This window comes from Sinohyriopsis cumingii, chromosome 1 (genome assembly GCF_028554795.1).
Source record: "Sinohyriopsis cumingii isolate HCF-2022 chromosome 1, ASM2855479v2, whole genome shotgun sequence".
Taxonomy (NCBI): Eukaryota; Metazoa; Mollusca; class Bivalvia; order Unionida; family Unionidae; genus Sinohyriopsis; species Sinohyriopsis cumingii.
Window position 1 is genome coordinate 84,427,818 of NC_142961.1, and position 19,128 is coordinate 84,446,945.

Consider the following 19,128-nt stretch of genomic DNA (forward strand, 5'->3'; position numbering starts at 1 on the left):
ATAGATGCCTCCTGACGTTTTCTCCTCATAGCATTTTACTGTGCAAAACATAAATTTTTGGGTTCAAATTGGATTTATTGTCATAAAAGTAACCCCAGCAGAATAAATATTTATTTTGAAAATGACTTTACATACATATGGAGGGTACACACTCTACTGACATTGGAAATGTTTTTAATAAGGTTTCATTTTTCACGGATATATTCAGTCGCGTTTTCGATTTTGTAAGTACACGAGAATTATTTCAAAAGTCGTTTCTGAGAGAGAGAGAGAGAGAGAGAGAGAGAGAGAGAGAGAGAGAGAGAATATTTCCTGTGCAACTGATAATATGTTAGTCAAGCACGAACGATTGAGCTTGACATTTTAATAACATCTATGTATGATCTTTTTTTTTTTTTTTTTTTGTTATTTGTTTGGGTGGTAGTGGTGTTGGTGTGAATGGAATGATTTACACACCGGATCGAACTCCAGTTAATGAAATATTTTAAATGATCATGTCAGACTATTCATCTCTCGCAGTTTCCTCAAAGTATTATCTTGGTATTATCTTAGTAAACGGATAGGGATAAAATAGCAATTCTCATACATTTTTGTAGTTGATTTAATAGAAACGTGAGCAACTTGAACACTTTCAGCTCTCATATTGATCAGTCAGTGTGTGTGTGTGTGTGTGTGTGTGTTCCACGTCTCCATTTGATCATATTTTAGCATACGAACATTTAATACAAAATAGCTCGCATTACATCTGACTCAGAAAATAAGACAGGAAATAAAGTGTGAATTTATTCGACTATCATCACTGAACAGTGTACATAAAGTGTTTAGACATGTAATACATATATACACGCACGCATGCACACACACACATATAGACATACTTGAGCGAAAGATAAAGAGGACCACGATCAAAGTATACACAATTAATGTATTTGGCACATCAAACGGATTCTGCGATTTATTTTCTAAATATTGAGTGCACACATACATGCGTGCGTGCACACACACACACACATATACATACATACATACATACATACATACATACATACATACATACATGCATGCATGCATGCATGCATGCATGCATACATACATACATACATACATACATACATACATACATACATACATAAATTAACAAGTATATTACATATGACGAGAACATATGCTTAATCTCCACAGGAGAGGGATAAAAAAAATTCAGAGAAAGCTACAACTTCTGATATGTTATAATGGAAATTCAAGAAGTTGATTCATATGTACACATTCCTTTTACACAAAATCATATTCCGTCTAAGCAGCCAATAGCTTGAGAAGCTCTTGAGGGTCCTTTGGTTTGTCCAAACTCGATACAAATTCAATAATCTTGGTGTCATTTCCTGCAAGTAGCGAGCGCGTGTTTAGCCTGAACTTCTGCTCCACGTCTTGGTCACTTAGAGGTCTTCGCCAATGTCCATACGGTGTGTCACATCTAGATCTGACGACCTCGCCGTTCCTCAGCCTCACGGATACCTCCACGTACATGTCTTCAAAAGAAGGAACATTGTCATCGGGTGTGTAAATCTTTACATTATGAAGCAAACGGTGCAGATCGGGCCTACTGCTCAAGAAAGAACTGTAGGTGGAGGGAGAAACTGAACCATCCAAAAGCGCGGAGCACGTATTGAACTGAAATGAATGACGTGCCTCGTGTTCGTTGCGTGGTACAGCGCGATTGATATATTTGGATCTCGGTGCAACAATTTCAATGGATTGTATGTCCGACACTGAAAAGTTATGAAACACCATTTCCAACTCTTGTCTTAAAGTTAGCGTGGCGTCGATCGCCCAGTGCATTCCTAGATGTGCTGGGAAACGTTTGATAGCAACATTCTGGTGGTGCAAAACGAATTCGTCCTCATTGCCATCCTGCAGGTAATTATCTGGATCAAAGTCTGTGAAGAAAGCACCGAACCCAGATTCTACATCAAAGATATTTTCATTCCCTTCAATACCAATGTCAGCTAGGAGTGCGGCCTCAAGTCCAAACCTGGCAGATTTTCCACAGTGGAAGGGTTTCGTTAACGTTCCGGCGTTCGCCATTGGTGCCCCAGCGTATGATGCGGCGATAGCAAGGGCATGTCGGGTTTTGTGTGGTCCTAGACGAAGAAGGTGAGATGCGGCGGCTGCACTTCCGATTATTCCAACAACTGCTGGGGGATGAAATCTATTGCAAATGAAGAAATCAATGTTATTTAAATTGAGAGATATATTTTATACCATTGGTTTGATTGTGTTCTAAGAGACAAAAGTTGTTTAGATGTTATTTACTTGATTTAACCAAAATCAGTTATGGCTGTGAAATCTTTTTTTTTATCACAAGCATACGTATATTACATAGTTAAACGCATAAAACTGCAAATTTATAGACATCTAAAGATTTCAATAACATAAAGTATGTGTAAAAGAAATAAAGTAAATACGGACAGGAAATATTTCAACTTGTGAAAAGCAAGTTATTCGCATCAGTGGGAAATTATTATCAATTGAGAAGATCCTCAGCGATAGTTATTTCATCTCTTACACAAAGAAAATTGTGTGTCACATTTTCAATTATGTTTCAGCTATCAGAGATAAACGTTATGTTAGATCTATAAAGATTTTATGGCAACAGAAGTAAAGGGGGGAAAAAATGTATTACCTGCAAGGTATATCCTTGGAACTCTTTGAGCATCTGAGTAGTATGCCTTGGATCTGTATACCCACATTGAACGCCGTCAGTAAGTCTTGCGTCGTGAAGGCGCGTCTCTGTCCAAGCTGACCAATCAGAGACATAATAGCGGGGAGAACCGGCCCACTAGGATGAGTCGCCGGGTGCCACGTGTCATCAAAATCCATCGAATGCACGCTTATCCCATTCAAAATGGCGGCCGTCCCAAGGCTACACATAATACCTTTTGTACCCCAGACTAGCGACTTTGGGGAATTTTCATTGAGCATATAAAACTTGCGAAGATTTTTGGAAATTTCGGTCTGTGCTCCGATAATGCCAACGCCTAGCGTGTCCAGTATCATTCTCTTACTTCTGTGAATTGTCAAGTCCGATAAGTGCCTCATTGATGTATTTGAGATCAGATCAGCAAGCGATGTTGTCAGATTGGATGTAGACAAATTCAGACATGGTCGTGGTGCTGAAATAAATTACAGTTCAAAAAAAGTTGTGGCAGGGAGTTTAAAATCAGGTCAATAGGATTTAAGACAGTGTCCTCTTTATAATTAGTATGATATTTATACTATTTTCATATATGTTATTGGATGCAGGCCAGATGATGAAACATGCTATATTTAGCAGACATTTTTGATTGGGACAATTCAGTTCGACACACTGGACGATGCTAACTTCTGTTGTAGCAATAACATATTGCGATAAAAGATTAGGCACACGTTTGGCAAGATGGGATAAATAGAAAATTCCCGATTCATTAAGGTAAAGTACTGTGTACAAAATATGTTCTATAGTTCGATCAATTACATCATATCATGGAGAAAAATGAAATATTTATAGCTGAATGAACTAATATATAATAGGTGGTATACACTGAACTTCATCTTTTATCTCATACTTTGACAATTGAAACTAATAAATAATGAAGAGTAAGTGTAGACGTTAATTGTGTTTGTAATTTGAAAGAAATTGTAGATAGTTTAGATATGTCTTCTTTAAGAATCGTAGATTTCAATTAAATAAAATATATTTCCGGAAGAGCTGTAGTATGTTCAAATGTGAGAAACTAAGTCTCAAAATTAGAAATTAATGTATAGCGTGACTTGGTTACGAAGCGAATAAAACATGAAATACACATACCTTGTTAATATATTTGTGTATTTTTGTATTTAGAAGTATGAACCGATTATAAATTATATAGATATGCCAATCTGTGATTGCAGTAAGTACAAGTGCATGTTTTAACTCATTTGCAATATTAATTTATAATTGTATGCCTTGCATGAGCCACAATGAAAATGTTCAAATTTGTAAACATCATAAGTCTTATGTCCCTAAGTGAATACACTGTTCCAAAAATATGAATTCCATGCTTAAAATGTGCAAAATTGTTGTGTATATTTGATTTAATTTATATCTGATTTAATTTAATTGTTTGTAAGTTGTTTTTTTTTTAAATCTTTTAAATTTCTTTGCATGTCAAAGCAATATAATTTCGTTTACTAGGAATTTGATATTTTCCAGAAATTAGTTTGACCTGACTCTTCAGTTGAAAACACCTAAAAAGAACTTTGTATCTTTTTGCTGACCTGATTCCTGGCCTTGATTGAGAACCAAGTAAACAACGTCTTTTTAAAAAATTAATTCTTAATGTGTGAATGATAAAAGTGAAATCGAGGCTGTACTGGAAAACGTGACCTTAGACATGTAAATGGCTTCTAATCTGTTCTGGAATGTGATCACGTGACCCTCATACGGGTATCTATTTTGCACATTATTTGACTGTATAACCTTTGTCTATATAGAAATAATCTCAGTTGGGCTTTTACTTTGGACACTGGAATGTATTTCGTTATGACTAGATGAGTCTAAATTTTAAGTTTTGGAATTATTAATTCTTTGTCCTGGAAATATTTGAGTGCTCATATAGGATTTTTGAACAAAGACATTTCTTGAAATTCTATTAGGAATTAAAACACTGGAATATTAGTTTCTGTAGTTCACAAAGAACTGTAAACACACCAGCGCTATACTGACTACATTATACGTCACTGCCTTCCATTTTTGATTTTTCGTCGGGACTCGAACTTGAATTCATTAGAGCATTTCATTACTAGGACTTCTAACATTTAATTCATTGATTATTTTTTGGATTTGATTTATAAAACCGTAAGATCTTATTTTTTCATTTTTACATTGGTTTTCTTTCTTCAGGGAAATAAATTATTTGTTAAAATTTTTCAAAGCTTGTTGTTTACACTCTTTCTTTGTTACTGTTTATTAGATCCCAGACAAGTAATAATAATCAAGAACCCCATTACCTGTCCAATCAGACACGTGCCATTAATAATTTTAATAACACATGAAACAGGTTAGTGCTTATAAAAATATAACTGATGGACAAATATTCTGATCATTATGTAAGGAGCTGGTTCTTTGTGTAAACAGATAAAATAAACAAAAGAAGTAGTTCCTTTTAGTGTATATCATGACAGCAATTAAAGGTTTCTTACATACATGGACAATATGTATCATGCAGTAATCAAAGGTCTCTCACCGACATCGACGGTAGCAGAGTGAACATGTCTTGGACCCGACGTTGTTGACCGAGGTGCCGTTACACGGACGTTCACACGTTCAGATATAGATGAGTCCTGTACCGGTTTGGCAGAAATATGCTGTTTCATGACATGGGTGCTGCTGATTGTATCTTTAACAAATTTCCTGCGTGCGACATTTCTAATGGCCAAACGCTGTAGGTTCTGTGATAGGCACTGTGGATCAAAAAGGACAACCAACATTAACTTCGGTGAACCGAAATAATATTAAAGTCTGAGGATTTAAGAAAATCGACACAGAATGCGCAGAGTTTAGCCTTGATGATGTGCAGAAAGAGAAATTATGACACGTCTAATCCAATGGATTATTTCGCTCGCTATCTTTAAAAAACAAGACAAATTATTATTGAAATATTTTTTAACCCAACCCCCCTCCAATTCAACAATTTTAATTTCCGCTTGCAGTTATTATATGGGTAAAAACTATATTATTTGTGATGGTTGAACGCGGCAAATATCTGAGTTATTTGCTGCATATTTCCTGTCAGAAATAAAATAGCATAATTTTATACACTCAATATCAATCCCCCGCCACCTCCCGCGCCAACTGAGCATTGACCCAGAGTTCAAGATCTGAAGTCTATTACAGGTTGCATATATCGAGTTTGATTTGACGTCTATTACAGATTGCAAGTCATGTTTGATTTTGTTTAAATCTACAAATTTAACTAATTAAAACAACAGAGTAACAGAAAAATAACACGTCATCAGCAAGGTTGCTATTTAGACAAGAATCAACCAAGTTTGGTAAAATCTAAATGAGGAGATATAATGGACAGACAGACAGATTTATCACAATATTCCCGACACTACATGTATCGTTTAGTGACATAACAATATTTTTTAATTGTATGTAGCCCATAATAAATGGTGCCGACTGAATCTAACTATGATATAAACCTTAAGTAAATAGAAACTTGACCCATTTTTTTTTTGTACACGAAACAAGGGAAAGCCAAGTTGTGTTCTGATGTGTAACCTGACATCGAAGTAAATATTCCATCGAGTCGTTTGTTGCGTGATTAAATCTCCGTCGGAAGAGTCGGTATTATCATTAACACCTTTCTAATTTCTATGTCCATTCACGTACACACTATAGATTTAATTTATGTGATTATCTAATTTCCAAACCGTTCTATTCCTAAGTTTCAGAGGAAAAACTGTTAAATGGAAGCAAGCAACTGACAATTTTCTCGGCAATATTTTATTAGCAATTTTTTGGTTGGCTGGTTGCGCAATTTTATTTTTCATTTTAATTCAGACATCCATTCACGAAATGGTGATAAATACAAATATTAGGCGGTTTATGTTTTTTTTTCTTTTTATTTTCATTTTAATTTTGAAACCACCACCATCCTTCAACTCCACCCCACTTGTTGCTAGGGATAATGTTTTATTAGTTTGATTTTACAGTTCTCATATGTGTTATGGCAAAAACACTGAAATATAAAGGTGTAAGTTTCTACATATGTTTACTGCTATCAATAAACTACAGAATGTTCAATTATTCCAATGATTACGACAACAGCAACAATAGCAACAATAACAAAACCTTTGTGTAACTGCAACAATCGTGATAATAGCACGAGAAACAACACCGTCGTTAAAAAATCACCAACGCTAATTCTTGTTCATCTTCTTAGATCAACTCTCAAACGTCTATATACCTGTTTAAAGAAAGTTACACACACACGCTCAAAAACACATATAACTACATGAACAAACTCACGTACGCACACACACCCTCTCAAACATATATACATACTTATAAAAATACACACGCTACAACACTACTGGCATAAACGAAGTGTTCTATTACTGATGCTTGATATCGTTTAATAGTGATTAAATGAAATCTGTAATAACGGGTATTCTCCTATTTAAGAGAAAGACATACAGAGATAGAGATGCTCAGATTGTGACCGAGGACAGCTTGCACATAAACAAAGTAAGTAATCACTTTTATTGAATATGAGTACTAGCTTAAGAACCAATTTTCTACCAAAGATCAAATTCTTTAAAGGATATGCACTAAAAAAAGGATAGGAAAGTGACAGTGAGAGACCTAAATAAAAATATTAAACCGATTAGTAAACACAAGAAAACTATGACTAGCAAAAATGCCAGCATAAATGATATTAAAAAAGGAAGATTTTTTTATTTTTTTTTATTTTTTACATTTAATATGTAGCATAAGAAAAACTTGAATTGAAATCAATGACTGACAAACAAGCCAGGAAAAGTTTGCATACTCTTAATGCCGAGACAATGTGAAATGTCGTAATATGAATTTGAGGCTAACTCTATTTTAATTTCACATCAACCTTATGATTACCAACTAATAATAATAATAATAATAATAATAGTAATTCTTCTTCTTCTTCTTCTTCTTCTTATTATTATTATTATTATTATTTGACAGAGGGATAATTTTATATGTCTACTAATAAAATATATCAGAAATAATAAAACTAAGAATAAACCGAGTATTAGATGACTCAGTACATGTATTTGTGGAGAAAGAAATAAGAAGAAAGAAAGGGTTAAAAAGAAAAAGACCATACAGTTGTTTCTCAAACTCAGGATAAGTTTAAATTACCTTCGACTGTGAAAAGCTCATCTTCGATCTTATTCGGCCGTTCTCTATTATTTCGTCTGTCTCCGGTGAACGATTATATATACGAATATATAATATATACATACACGTAGCTACCTATCCCCACTTAATGACTCATCGGGAAAGCCATGAAAATTTCCCACTTTCTCTTTAATCGCGGTGACGCACGTATTGTTAGTTGCAACTAGCTAATGTGTATGCAGAAACTATTAAATCAATTCGATGAAGTCAGGATTCAAAGTTTCAGTATTGACAATCGTCCATTCTAACTACAAAATATATTTTATAATTTGAGTGTGTGAGTTACGAACATTAAGAGTAGTTTGTTAAACAGAAATAACTGAAGAAAACACACACTAATAGCGTGCTTTCTTTTTATCTCGTAATGGGGTTTTCCACCAACAAGTACATATATTCCAGGAAAGGATGACATTTGTATGTGGGACAATACAATGCCTTGAGGACATATATCCGCGTTCCTTAGTAGGCCTAATTGCTTCAGAGTCACGTGGTATTTATTGAAAGGAAAAGTAATGACTGTTACTGATGTTGGAAAAACTAAATGGACATAGGTATAGAAATGCTAATTTGGTTTGTTACATATCATAAGACTCCAGAAATCGTAAGGAAATAGTGTAAACCCTGAGTTGAATATATATCTGTTAAGTTCATATCTGCCGGTGCCAAATGCAAATTCTAAAATTTTAAACTTTATTTATACCAAAAGGCATCGTGTGTGTGTGTGTGTGTGTGTGTGTGCGTGCGTGTGTGCGTGTGATTTGGATTTTTAACGTAGCTTAAACAAGTTTTCAGTTATATTGCTTCGATGTCACAGTGTGGCAGTTTATAGTTATGTCTAGCGCTGAGGCATCATGCCATAGACATGTAGCATCATGACCCACCCAGTCACATTACCCTGACACCAGGCCGACCAGTCCTAATACTAATTTCTTAATGCTGAGCGCCACGCGAAGCATCTGTTAGTACCATTTTCACAAGTCTTTAGTATGACTCAAGCCGAGCTCAGAACCCGCGACCAAAAGTTATCTTGCAAAACCGTTTTAAAATGTTTCGAGAAGAATGAGATTGTTTAATGGATCCGATATGAAAGAGCACGGTGTTATGAAACAAGATACTAATGTAATCTCTGAAATTTATTTGAAAAAGAAAAGGAGCTAAAATAATATCCAGCTTCATTTTTTATTACTGACGTAATTTTACGTCATATTGATTTTTTTTGACAGTGTTTGTTGGTAAGTGAGCAATGTTCATGATTGTAACCTTCCTGTAATTCATCATCAAAAACTTCGTCTCATCTCTTCTGCAACTCGAAACAAATCGCTCGGTTTCGCTTTTGTATCTACAATGAACCCTTCTAATTCATTCAGATGGATAGAGCTATGATTAGTCTTCCGGAACCTTGTGAGGACTCCTAGTACTGGAGACTAACCCATTAACAGTGACGTGAAGTGACCTAGAGTACGTGCTAAATATTGTTCCTGAATATACAACCAGTGGAGTGTAGGTTAAGCGAATGACGTATGCCGCACTTATGTATAGTTAAGGTCTCATGACCAGTTGTTTGGATGTATCTTCTGGTGATAGATTGCTGACACATAAAAACATTTTCTACATGAAAGATGCAAATAAAAACAAACCAATGATATTTGTGTAAAGTGTGCTTGAAAGATTTTAATAAAGGTATTCGGGTTAAATCCTTATACAAGTGATGGCTATTACACTGAATCGGTACTACCCCAACCCTTCTTTTTAGGCGCTTTTTTGACAGTAAAGATATATTTTAACTATTTTCATGTGACAAGGCGGCTCCAACAATCAGTATGGGCCTCATGCATGTTTGAAGTTCACTTGTAGTTCAACAATTTGGCATGCCTCCAATCACGGGTTAAATCATCCCGATTTTGAGATGTTTACCGCTATAGCACAATTCATGGACGGATACTCCTAATTTTCTAACCCCTGTGCTATAGCAGACATACATACAAATACGTAAGCCAAGACGGTTGTTCATTTGCGGTCCAAGTTAAACCTTTGATCTCCATTGATAATCTAGCTGTGACAGCATATCACCAAACATGCCAACCCTTTTAGAAGCGTAAATGGAAAACAAATTGCAGATTTAGTTTGTGTGAATTTACAAGCACAAGACTTGCGCTTTTCAGGCTAATGCCCGCTACGCTACAAATTAGGGAGATGTCAAATAAGAAACTATCCATTGAGTACTAAAGGTAGATTTAAGCCCCATACCTTGGACATTTGGTAGTCAATGTTTGTTTGCATATTGGCGACGGTTAATTATTGGGTATAACTGGACATGATGCAGGCTGATTGTTATATGGCGGGGCAATGAATAGATCATGTAGTGGTTACAAGTTGACTAAGAATTAAATGTATCGCATGCAATTAATATGCACGTGGAACAGTTAATTTTAAAGTAGTTCTTTTAATTTTACTATGCGAGAAGGTTCAACTATGCTCTAAATGTAGATTTATTTAGCACCTATTGAGCAAGGTTAATATAATAATAAAAACCATCCATACATTAGGATATGACGTCAGCCGACGGTGTTCAATTTAGATCAGAACGGTGAGATAGCGTTGAGTGGTTGGTGCTCACTGAATCATTCGCCCCGATTGAAGAAAATGACACTATTAATATACCACCACTCAAAACCTCCGGGCTATTATAACTGAACTTCACAAATGCAGGTATAGAGAAGTAAATATTTAAATAGAATGAAGCGTGACGCATGTTTTACATGAGGATTAGTAAATACAGACCAAACTGTAAGATTCGAGTGTGTCAACGGGGTAAATTAAGTTCTGGCAATTTGACCTGATAATTAATTTTGTACACTTTGGGATATCCTTTTGAACTGGGCTTTTTGTGGGAAAAAAAAAGGTGAAAGCACGTGCGAAAGATTACTTGAGACAGACAAATTACATTTAATATGAATAATATATACGTACCTTTACTTTTAGAAATGATCTTACGAGATTTTCATGTCATTAAAGCAAATATTAAAGTTTTTGTTGTTGTACTTTTTAATTCAATTTTGTTAAAATGAAAAACCCTTTAAAGATAAGGAAAACTCGCTTGAAGTTTGCAAATACAATTTTGTATGTGTATTACACAAATATGTAGATAACCTGATTATGTTTTGTGTGTGTGTGTGTGTGTGTGTGAGAGAGAGAGAGAGAGAGAGAGAGAGAGAGAGATTTGGATTTTTAACGTAGCTTTAACAATTTTTCAATCATATCGCTACGATGTCTGCAGTGTGTCAGTTTATAGTGATGTCTAGCACTGGGGCATCATGCCGCAGACATGTAGCTCGATGTCCCACCCAGTCACATTATCCTGACACCAGGCCGACCAGTCCTAACACTAACCTCTTAATGCTGAGCGTCAAGCGAGGCTGACGTTAGTACCATTTTTGTATGTCTTTGGTATGACTCGGCCGGGGATCGAACCCACGACCTACCTAACCGGGTGGGATTTCGGATTTACAACAGAACACTTTTGAATGTTAAATGACGAATGACTTGAATGAGAAAAGAATTATGATTAATACGTGCGTATAATATCCAAATATTGGATCAATTATCATAATCAGCACGAACTAAATAATGAAAATACAAATAAATGACCTTACACAGTTCAAGAACAAGGGGCGAATGATTCGCAGTGATTTCACAACGAAAGAATGACGTGTTTTACTCAAATAGTAAAACTGTGGTATTTTACTCATATAGTAAAAATGTATTCACTCAAATAGTGAAAATAATGAAAACAAAGGCACTGATATACGAAATAGCTTTACTGTCCCAAAAACAAACTGGGTATTGCAAACCCCAAAGATTAGCCCACGACTAAAAGATTACATGTATGGAGTTACAAACTCGCCACCGTCATCAGCACAACTGGCTACCAGTCACACTGGTCAATCAAGCAGCCAGTATTCCAGGTTGGTCAATCAAGCAATCAGCGCCCACCAATCTCGGCCAGCAACGCCCGATCACTTGCTACTCGACCAGCAACACTGTTTACTCAGCTCTACGGCTGCTATGGTTCAGTTGTTGTTGTTGTTGTTGTAGGGTTTAACGCCATTTTTCAGCACAAGATAGGCTATACATGGCGGCCAGTATAACTGGTGGAGGAAGAACCCTGGAAAACCCCGGGAAGAACCACCGACCCACGAGAAGCTACTGGCATGCTTTCTCACGTACCCACGTTAGCCGAGCCTGAGACTCGAACTCACGCAGACAGAGGTGAGATGGCAGTGATCCGTAACGGTGAGCGCTTTAGACCACTCGGCCACTCGGGGCCCCCGCTATGGTTCAGCTTCACAGCTGCTATGGTCAACTGCAATGGCTAGGTCTGTAGCTGGTACCACGTCGACTTCGATTACTCTGATCACTCCTGTCAGCTATACAGCTGAGACTCCGATCACTCTGGTCATCACTCCGATCACTCTGGTCAGCTGAAACTAGGTCTAACACCGTGTACTATGCATGATACGGGCATATTCGATAAAACGTAATGACGTTATATACGGTAAGCTACACAGATTAATAATTACAAAACAATACACAAGTTCAGAAGTGAACCTAACCGTGCCCGACAAGAAACATAAAGTACTATACGTTTCTTAAAAATGCAACTTTCTATATTGCTAATATAAATCTCTTGCTAAGTCACAAACAAGAATAGAAAATATTTGCATGATATTACGTAAGCCGAAGCTACATATAAAACATACAAAAATAAACGTGGTAGTACAATAGTCATAACTTATGGACAATAAATTAATAACTCACATGCCTCTACAGCTGAAGATGTGCTAGTCCTTAAAGTAGACCGCTCACTGACAACTTTCCTTAATGTAAAGATTTAGTTTTACGGTGAGGCATTTATACACAGACAATGTCGCAATACGTCGTCTGTGCGCTGGAAGTATTCGGTTCTTCCCATCGAAAGCACTTCGCACGTACGGCATAGGATGAACCGAACTCACTATTTCGAAATCTGTTTACAATATACATAAATTACCCTCGGGTACCGTTGTACACAAAAACGATACTGGAGTACAATTATTTAATAAATAAAAGGATTTTTCCAATTCCGTGACATACATCATACTAAATTTTAATGTACGAAAGACGTATAATGAATTAAAGAATGAAACAGAGAGTTTGGTCTCAAAATCAAATTCGATATATGCCTGGATCAAGGTTGTTAAATTTTTAACCACTAGACATTTAATTACAGAAATGTATTAGTATCTACTGCAAATTATCTTTGGTGATAAAATTAAGAGGCGTATATCTTTAAGTCTAATAAATAAATATTATCTTTAGATAAATAACATACAACAAAATGTATAAATGATTGAATGAATGTACAAATGAAGGTAGAAAAAAGAGAAAGGAAAAATATAGGAAAGGAAAGATTTAAATAAAAGGGTATATACATGAAAGGGAAAGCAAACGGATTACTTCCATTAAAAAATTGCTTTATGAAAAGGATGGAAACCTGCAAAAGTAATAGATATAAGAAACTGGGACAAACATACACCGTGTATATAAATCCCAGATTGATGGAAAGAATAAGTCAACAACTTAATAAAGGCAGAAAGGAACAAATGACAAGATTTTAAAGAAAGATAATTAGACGACGGACAGAGATACGGAAAGACAGAAACTCTGACATGACTAATGTAATACAGTGTCATAGATTCATAATGCACAATAATTTGTTTTTTTCCCCAGGTCAGATGACAAGATACTTTTAAGAAAAATATTGAATTGACTATCTACTCTTGTACTTACCCGTCCGTGATTGACAGATGTCGAATTCAAAGCCATCGGTTACACATAAAGGTTATTTGGCTGTAAATAAATGCTCATTAAACCCATACTCCTTGCCTGATTAGATCAACTGACGGTGTCGTGTAAGTGTAACTATAATCCTCTCCAAGAAAAATTGTGACCCCCCCCCCCCGAGAAATCAGTGGCGCATTGTCTCATAAAGAGATTTGTCTTTTACAGCTATGTGTAGACGGCGTCGTACCATAAGTACTGGCTTTTAAGATGAGTAAAATTGCTAACAACAAATTTCCTTATCTTCCGTAGCATAATAACGATCAGGGTCTATGCTGTTTGTTCTACTGGTTACTCCGAACAAACTGCATAGACATAGAGCTACAGACTAAACCCTAAACCTATAAGCGAGTATACGTGCATTCAGCTAATTCAAACAGATCGGACGGCTAAAATAACGCCAATCTGTTTCACTAGAATACCCTCCCTCCCCCCCCCCTTGTTTGAAATCACCTTATCCTCGATATTTACAACAAGTTTACTTTACACCCAAATTTACATGTTTAGTATTAAAAATTACCCAGTGGACTGTGGTATATAATTGTTCAACAGTGACCGTACTGTCTCTATTCTTAGTAATATCAAGAACAGCTTGAAACGTGTACCCAGTTGAGAACGTGTTTATTCCTTGAAGATCGAAGTGGGCGTTACCAAACCCATGTTCTCCAAATGGAAGCTAGATATTACACCTTCTGTGTAAACAAACTCGAGGATGAAACCCATTTCTTCAGCCCTTTGTACTAAACATGAAGACATTATAAAAATGGTATTTCATAATTTAAAACAAGTTGAATATGACATTCATGTTGAAATATATAAATTATTTTGCCGTTTAGTTATCATATCTTGTTATGTTGTGACAACTTTAGCTACCAATTGTGTATATCACATATTTCAAATAAGATAAAATAAAATGATTATATTTGAGTTAGAATACATTTTTCATGAAACCCATTGTGTATATATTTTGTATGACCCCCAAAGCAGATCATTTGAATATTTTGCTTTGTTTTCTTTTCTTTTTTATTTTTTGGGGGTGGAGGTGTGGGTGTGTATTTTATTATTAAAGAATATAAGAGGGTAGTCAGTTTGTTGACAACTTTCCAACTTGTCAATAGTATCATGTTTAGTTATTATTGTCTTTATTATATCATACGCATATACAGAAGTAAATCAACGATACGTATTTTGTTACATTTGAACAACAAACAAGTCATTTCAGTGAGCAACTAATACATCAATATGCAGATACAATATAACATACATATATAATACATGCAGATACAATGTAACATACATAAATAATACATGCAGATACACTGTAACATACATGTATAATACATGCAGATACAATGTAAAATACATGTATAATACATACAGATACAATGTAACATGTACAATACATGCAGATATATAATGTAACATACACGTATGCTACATGCAGATACAATGTAACATACATGTGTACTACATGCAGATACAATATAACATACATATGTAATATATGCAGATACAATACAACATACTTATGTAATACATCCAGATACAATATAAAATACTTATTTAATACATGCAGATACAATACAACATACTTATGTAATACATACAGATACAATATAACATGCTTATGTAATACTTACAGATACAATGTAACATACTTATGTAATACATGCAGATACAATATAACATACTTATATAATACATCCAGATACAATATAACATACTTATATAATGAAAGCAGATACAATATAGCATACTTATATAATGCATGCACATACAATATAACATACTTATATAATGAATGCAGATACAATATAACATACTTATATAATGCATGCACATACAATATAACATACTTATATAATGCATGCAGATACAATATAACATATTTATATAATGAATGTTACATGCACGTACTTATATAATACATGCACATACAATATAACATACTTATATAATGAATGCAGATACAATATAACATACTTATATAATGCATGCACATACAATATAACATACTTATATAATGCATGCAGATACAATATAACATATTTATATAATGAATGTTACATGCACGTACTTATATAATACATGCACATACAATATAACATACTTATATAATGCATGCATATACAATATAACATACTTATATAATACATGCATATACAATATAACATACTTATATAATACATGCAGATACAATATAACATACTTATATAATACATGCAGATACAATATAACATACTTATATAATGCATGCATATACAATATAACATACTTATATAATACATGCATATACAATATAACATACTTATATAATACATGCAGATACAATATAACATACTTATATAATACATGCATATACAATATAACATACTTATATAATACACGCAGATACAATATAACATACTTATATAATACATGCAGATACAATATAACATACTTATATAATACATGCATATACAATATTTATAGGTTACTGCATTTATATGGGAAAATATGAACAAGTTTTGGGATGGAATACTGCACGACCTTGGGAGTGCAGTATATCCATCCGACAAAACGAGTTCATATTTTCCCATACAAATGCAGTAACCTTTTTATTATATGCTCATTTTTTTATTCTACCTAAGGCTTACTTATATAAACAAAATACACTACAAGAAACAACGTAAATGAATGAATGCCGTATTCCAAACTAAATACACAAGCGCAGATTTATCATTACGCAACAACATCATTATTAATGCGCACATAACTCCGCCCAGATAAATTTGAACTTAGTCGCGCGCTCGACATAACTTTCGAAAGAAAACGGCGTGTCTAGTTAAAATTGAAATTTGCAGTCATATTGTGAATGAATGCGCATTGCAACAACTTTTCCATTTGATCTGGCATGAATATAATGAATATATTTTGGTATTTTGTTTCGATTCGACGAAAGTTTGTGATTTTGGACTGGATTCATCTGTGCAAATTATACATGAAATACATCGGATTGAAGCGGCGCGGGAGAAGCGTGTTTACATCTGCAAGTGTGTTTGTTCTGTCATTGACTATTTGAAGTCATTATGTGGGAAAAATATGAAGTGTTTCAATTGCAATTATCAAAGAGACGCTATTGAATTTAATGTTTATCTCATTTTGAGTACAGTAAGGAAGATGTAATTGCACTTGGAATATAGTCGAAATTGCAGTACAATTTCGAAATGTGTAATCAAGCTTGAGAACTCACCATGACATGGCTCATGTAATTCAGATTTGAAGAACTAAGAAAGTACATTTTGAGGAAATTCTGGATGTAAAACTGTAAGTATATTTTTTTTGCCATTCTTATTACCAGCTAAAGGAGACAGTTTATGCCTTTATAGCTTGCATGTTATTTGTAGGTACCAATCAATTTTATGAAATCTGGTGTCTGTGCAAAATCTGAAACAATGTATCAAAAAGTTAACGTGGAATGTAGCAAAACAGTTGGTATGTTGCAGTCCAGTTCATTCAGAAACAAATTTAATAAACCAAAACATATTGCATCTACTATGCGAATGTACATGATTTGTTTACAAAGTAGTTCCTAATACACTATAAGGCACATGTGTCCTGCGCATGGGTGCAATATGAAGGTGTACAATATCGTAAAATATTGAACGATTCGATCATGTAAAGTTAACGGAGAAAAATGAGCATATAATAAAACATACTTATATAATATATGAACTCTTATTACTTAAAGCGCAAACAAACAAACTGATGCATACAAATTTATAAGTCATACAAAGAAAAAGAAATGCTTGATGAAAGGTATATGTTTAATATGTGGTTCGCAATGAAATTGCTAAAGCAAACAACAGCCAAGTAGCACAGGAAGGGTGCAGGAGAAGGAGAATAGTATAAGAAGCGGCCAGGAAGAGGGCAGGAAGGAAGGAGAGGAAGAAAAGGAGAACTGATACAGATGAATACAATGCTTGACTTTTGAAATTGGCTTTGCAGCATGTTGAAGTGTATATTAGTTCAACCCCTTCTCCTATTATTGTTTTCAGTGATCACGACACCCTTGACAAAATGTAAAATAAAATAGAGATTGTTGAAGTTGAGTTTGATGTTTCAGGAATACAATATTGATGTTAGTCTTATCAAGGATGGTGGTAATCTGATTGCAGACGCACTTTCACGTATATAGAATTACTTTATCACTGAAATGCAGCTCCGAAACCAGTGACAAGCAGCTACAATCACAGATAAACACGTGTACATAAAAATTCCTCAGTGGGAAAAAGTCGTGGGGAATCCTGCAGGGGTTTTGGGACTGGGAACCGAAAATTGGTGAGACAATCTTAAACATTCCATTATCATACTACTTGGGCACAAGCGCCTTACGGACCAAGGGAAACAATTCAAATTCGCAAAAGTGGTTTAACCTCCCCTTGATTGAAAAAAGCCCCCAAACAATGATGATTATGCTTCGAAGGATTTTATCGCCAATTTCTACACCTGTATTGTTCGTCATCAGATCAGTTAATCGTAACATCGAGAGTGGATTCTGGGTCACTTGGCGATATCTGTTTTCTAGGAAGGCGGCTTTATCACCAAATCGGAAGTTTTTACAAAAACAGTTTTACACGTACTCCGCAGACATGGAAGTAAAGGGTAGGGTGATTGTGTACTCCATCACAGGATGTCCCCACTGCATGAAGGCTAAAAGTACCCTCCAGGAGCTGGGGATTCCTTATATTGATATCAACTTAGAGCGTTTCCCCCAATGTAGGGAGGAGGTACAGCGGCGTACGGGGAGAAAGACAGTTCCACAGATATTCTTCAATGCTATTCACATTGGGGGCAATGATGATTTGCAAAATCTGGTTTGTAGAATTCTACTCGGTAGTGTAAACTCGGAGGTATTGTACAGTCCGAGGGCTTACATACACATTATTTAAAAAAATATTAGAAAAGCCTAATTGTAAAAGATTGTGTTTCTATACTAGAAATACATACCCACCTACCCCCAATTTATAATTTCTATGAAAATATTTAATGCAGAAAAAAAAATAAGATTCTGCTTTTTAAATTAAACGTATAGTGTTAAAATATTCATGTGCAGGATAAACGGTTCTTATTCCGACCGCTTTGGAACCACCAGTGCCCTATAAACATACCCGAATATAAGGCTTACGTCCATGGATCGAAAGTCAACTTTGTATTGGGATTAGGCCACAAATATCAGTCGTGGATAAGAAACACCCACAGAAAATAAGATTTTTGTCAGTCTGATAAATGTGGATAGTTCCAACCAC

General features: G+C 34.9%; 2 protein-coding genes across 2 annotated transcripts in view; one reads left to right on the plus strand and one right to left on the minus strand.

The window, feature by feature from the left end:
• Positions 1-770: 770 nt before the first annotated feature.
• Positions 771-8,079, minus strand: LOC149807263 (cis-aconitate decarboxylase-like). Its single transcript, XM_089964172.1, has 4 exons — positions 7,922-8,079; positions 5,262-5,478; positions 2,681-3,170; positions 771-2,206 (listed from the first exon to the last, which is right to left on the minus strand). Exons 1-4 carry the CDS (start codon positions 8,021-8,023, stop codon positions 1,294-1,296), a joined length of 1,722 nt encoding a protein of 573 aa, XP_089820298.1. The 5' UTR covers positions 8,024-8,079; the 3' UTR covers positions 771-1,293.
• A 10,182-nt stretch (positions 8,080-18,261) lies between these two features.
• LOC149807264 (uncharacterized) overlaps positions 18,262-19,128 on the plus strand; it is a 79,838-nt gene continuing 78,971 nt past the window's right edge. The window contains exon 1 of the mRNA XM_089964184.1: positions 18,262-18,696. Coding sequence (XP_089820310.1) covers positions 18,286-18,696 — 411 coding nt within the window. The 5' untranslated portion in view covers positions 18,262-18,285. The remainder of the gene's footprint in view (positions 18,697-19,128) is intronic.

Coding starts and splice junctions, on each gene's coding strand:
- LOC149807263 (XM_089964172.1), bottom strand. CDS start 8,023: ATGTATATATTATATATTCGTATATATAATCGTTCACCGGAGACAGAC. Junction 5,479..7,921: donor TGAGCTTTTCACAGTCGAAG/GTAATTTAAACT, acceptor TTTGATCCACAG/TGCCTATCACAGAACCTACA. Junction 2,207..2,680: donor TCCAAGGATATACCTTGCAG/GTAATACATTTT, acceptor CATTTGCAATAG/ATTTCATCCCCCAGCAGTTG.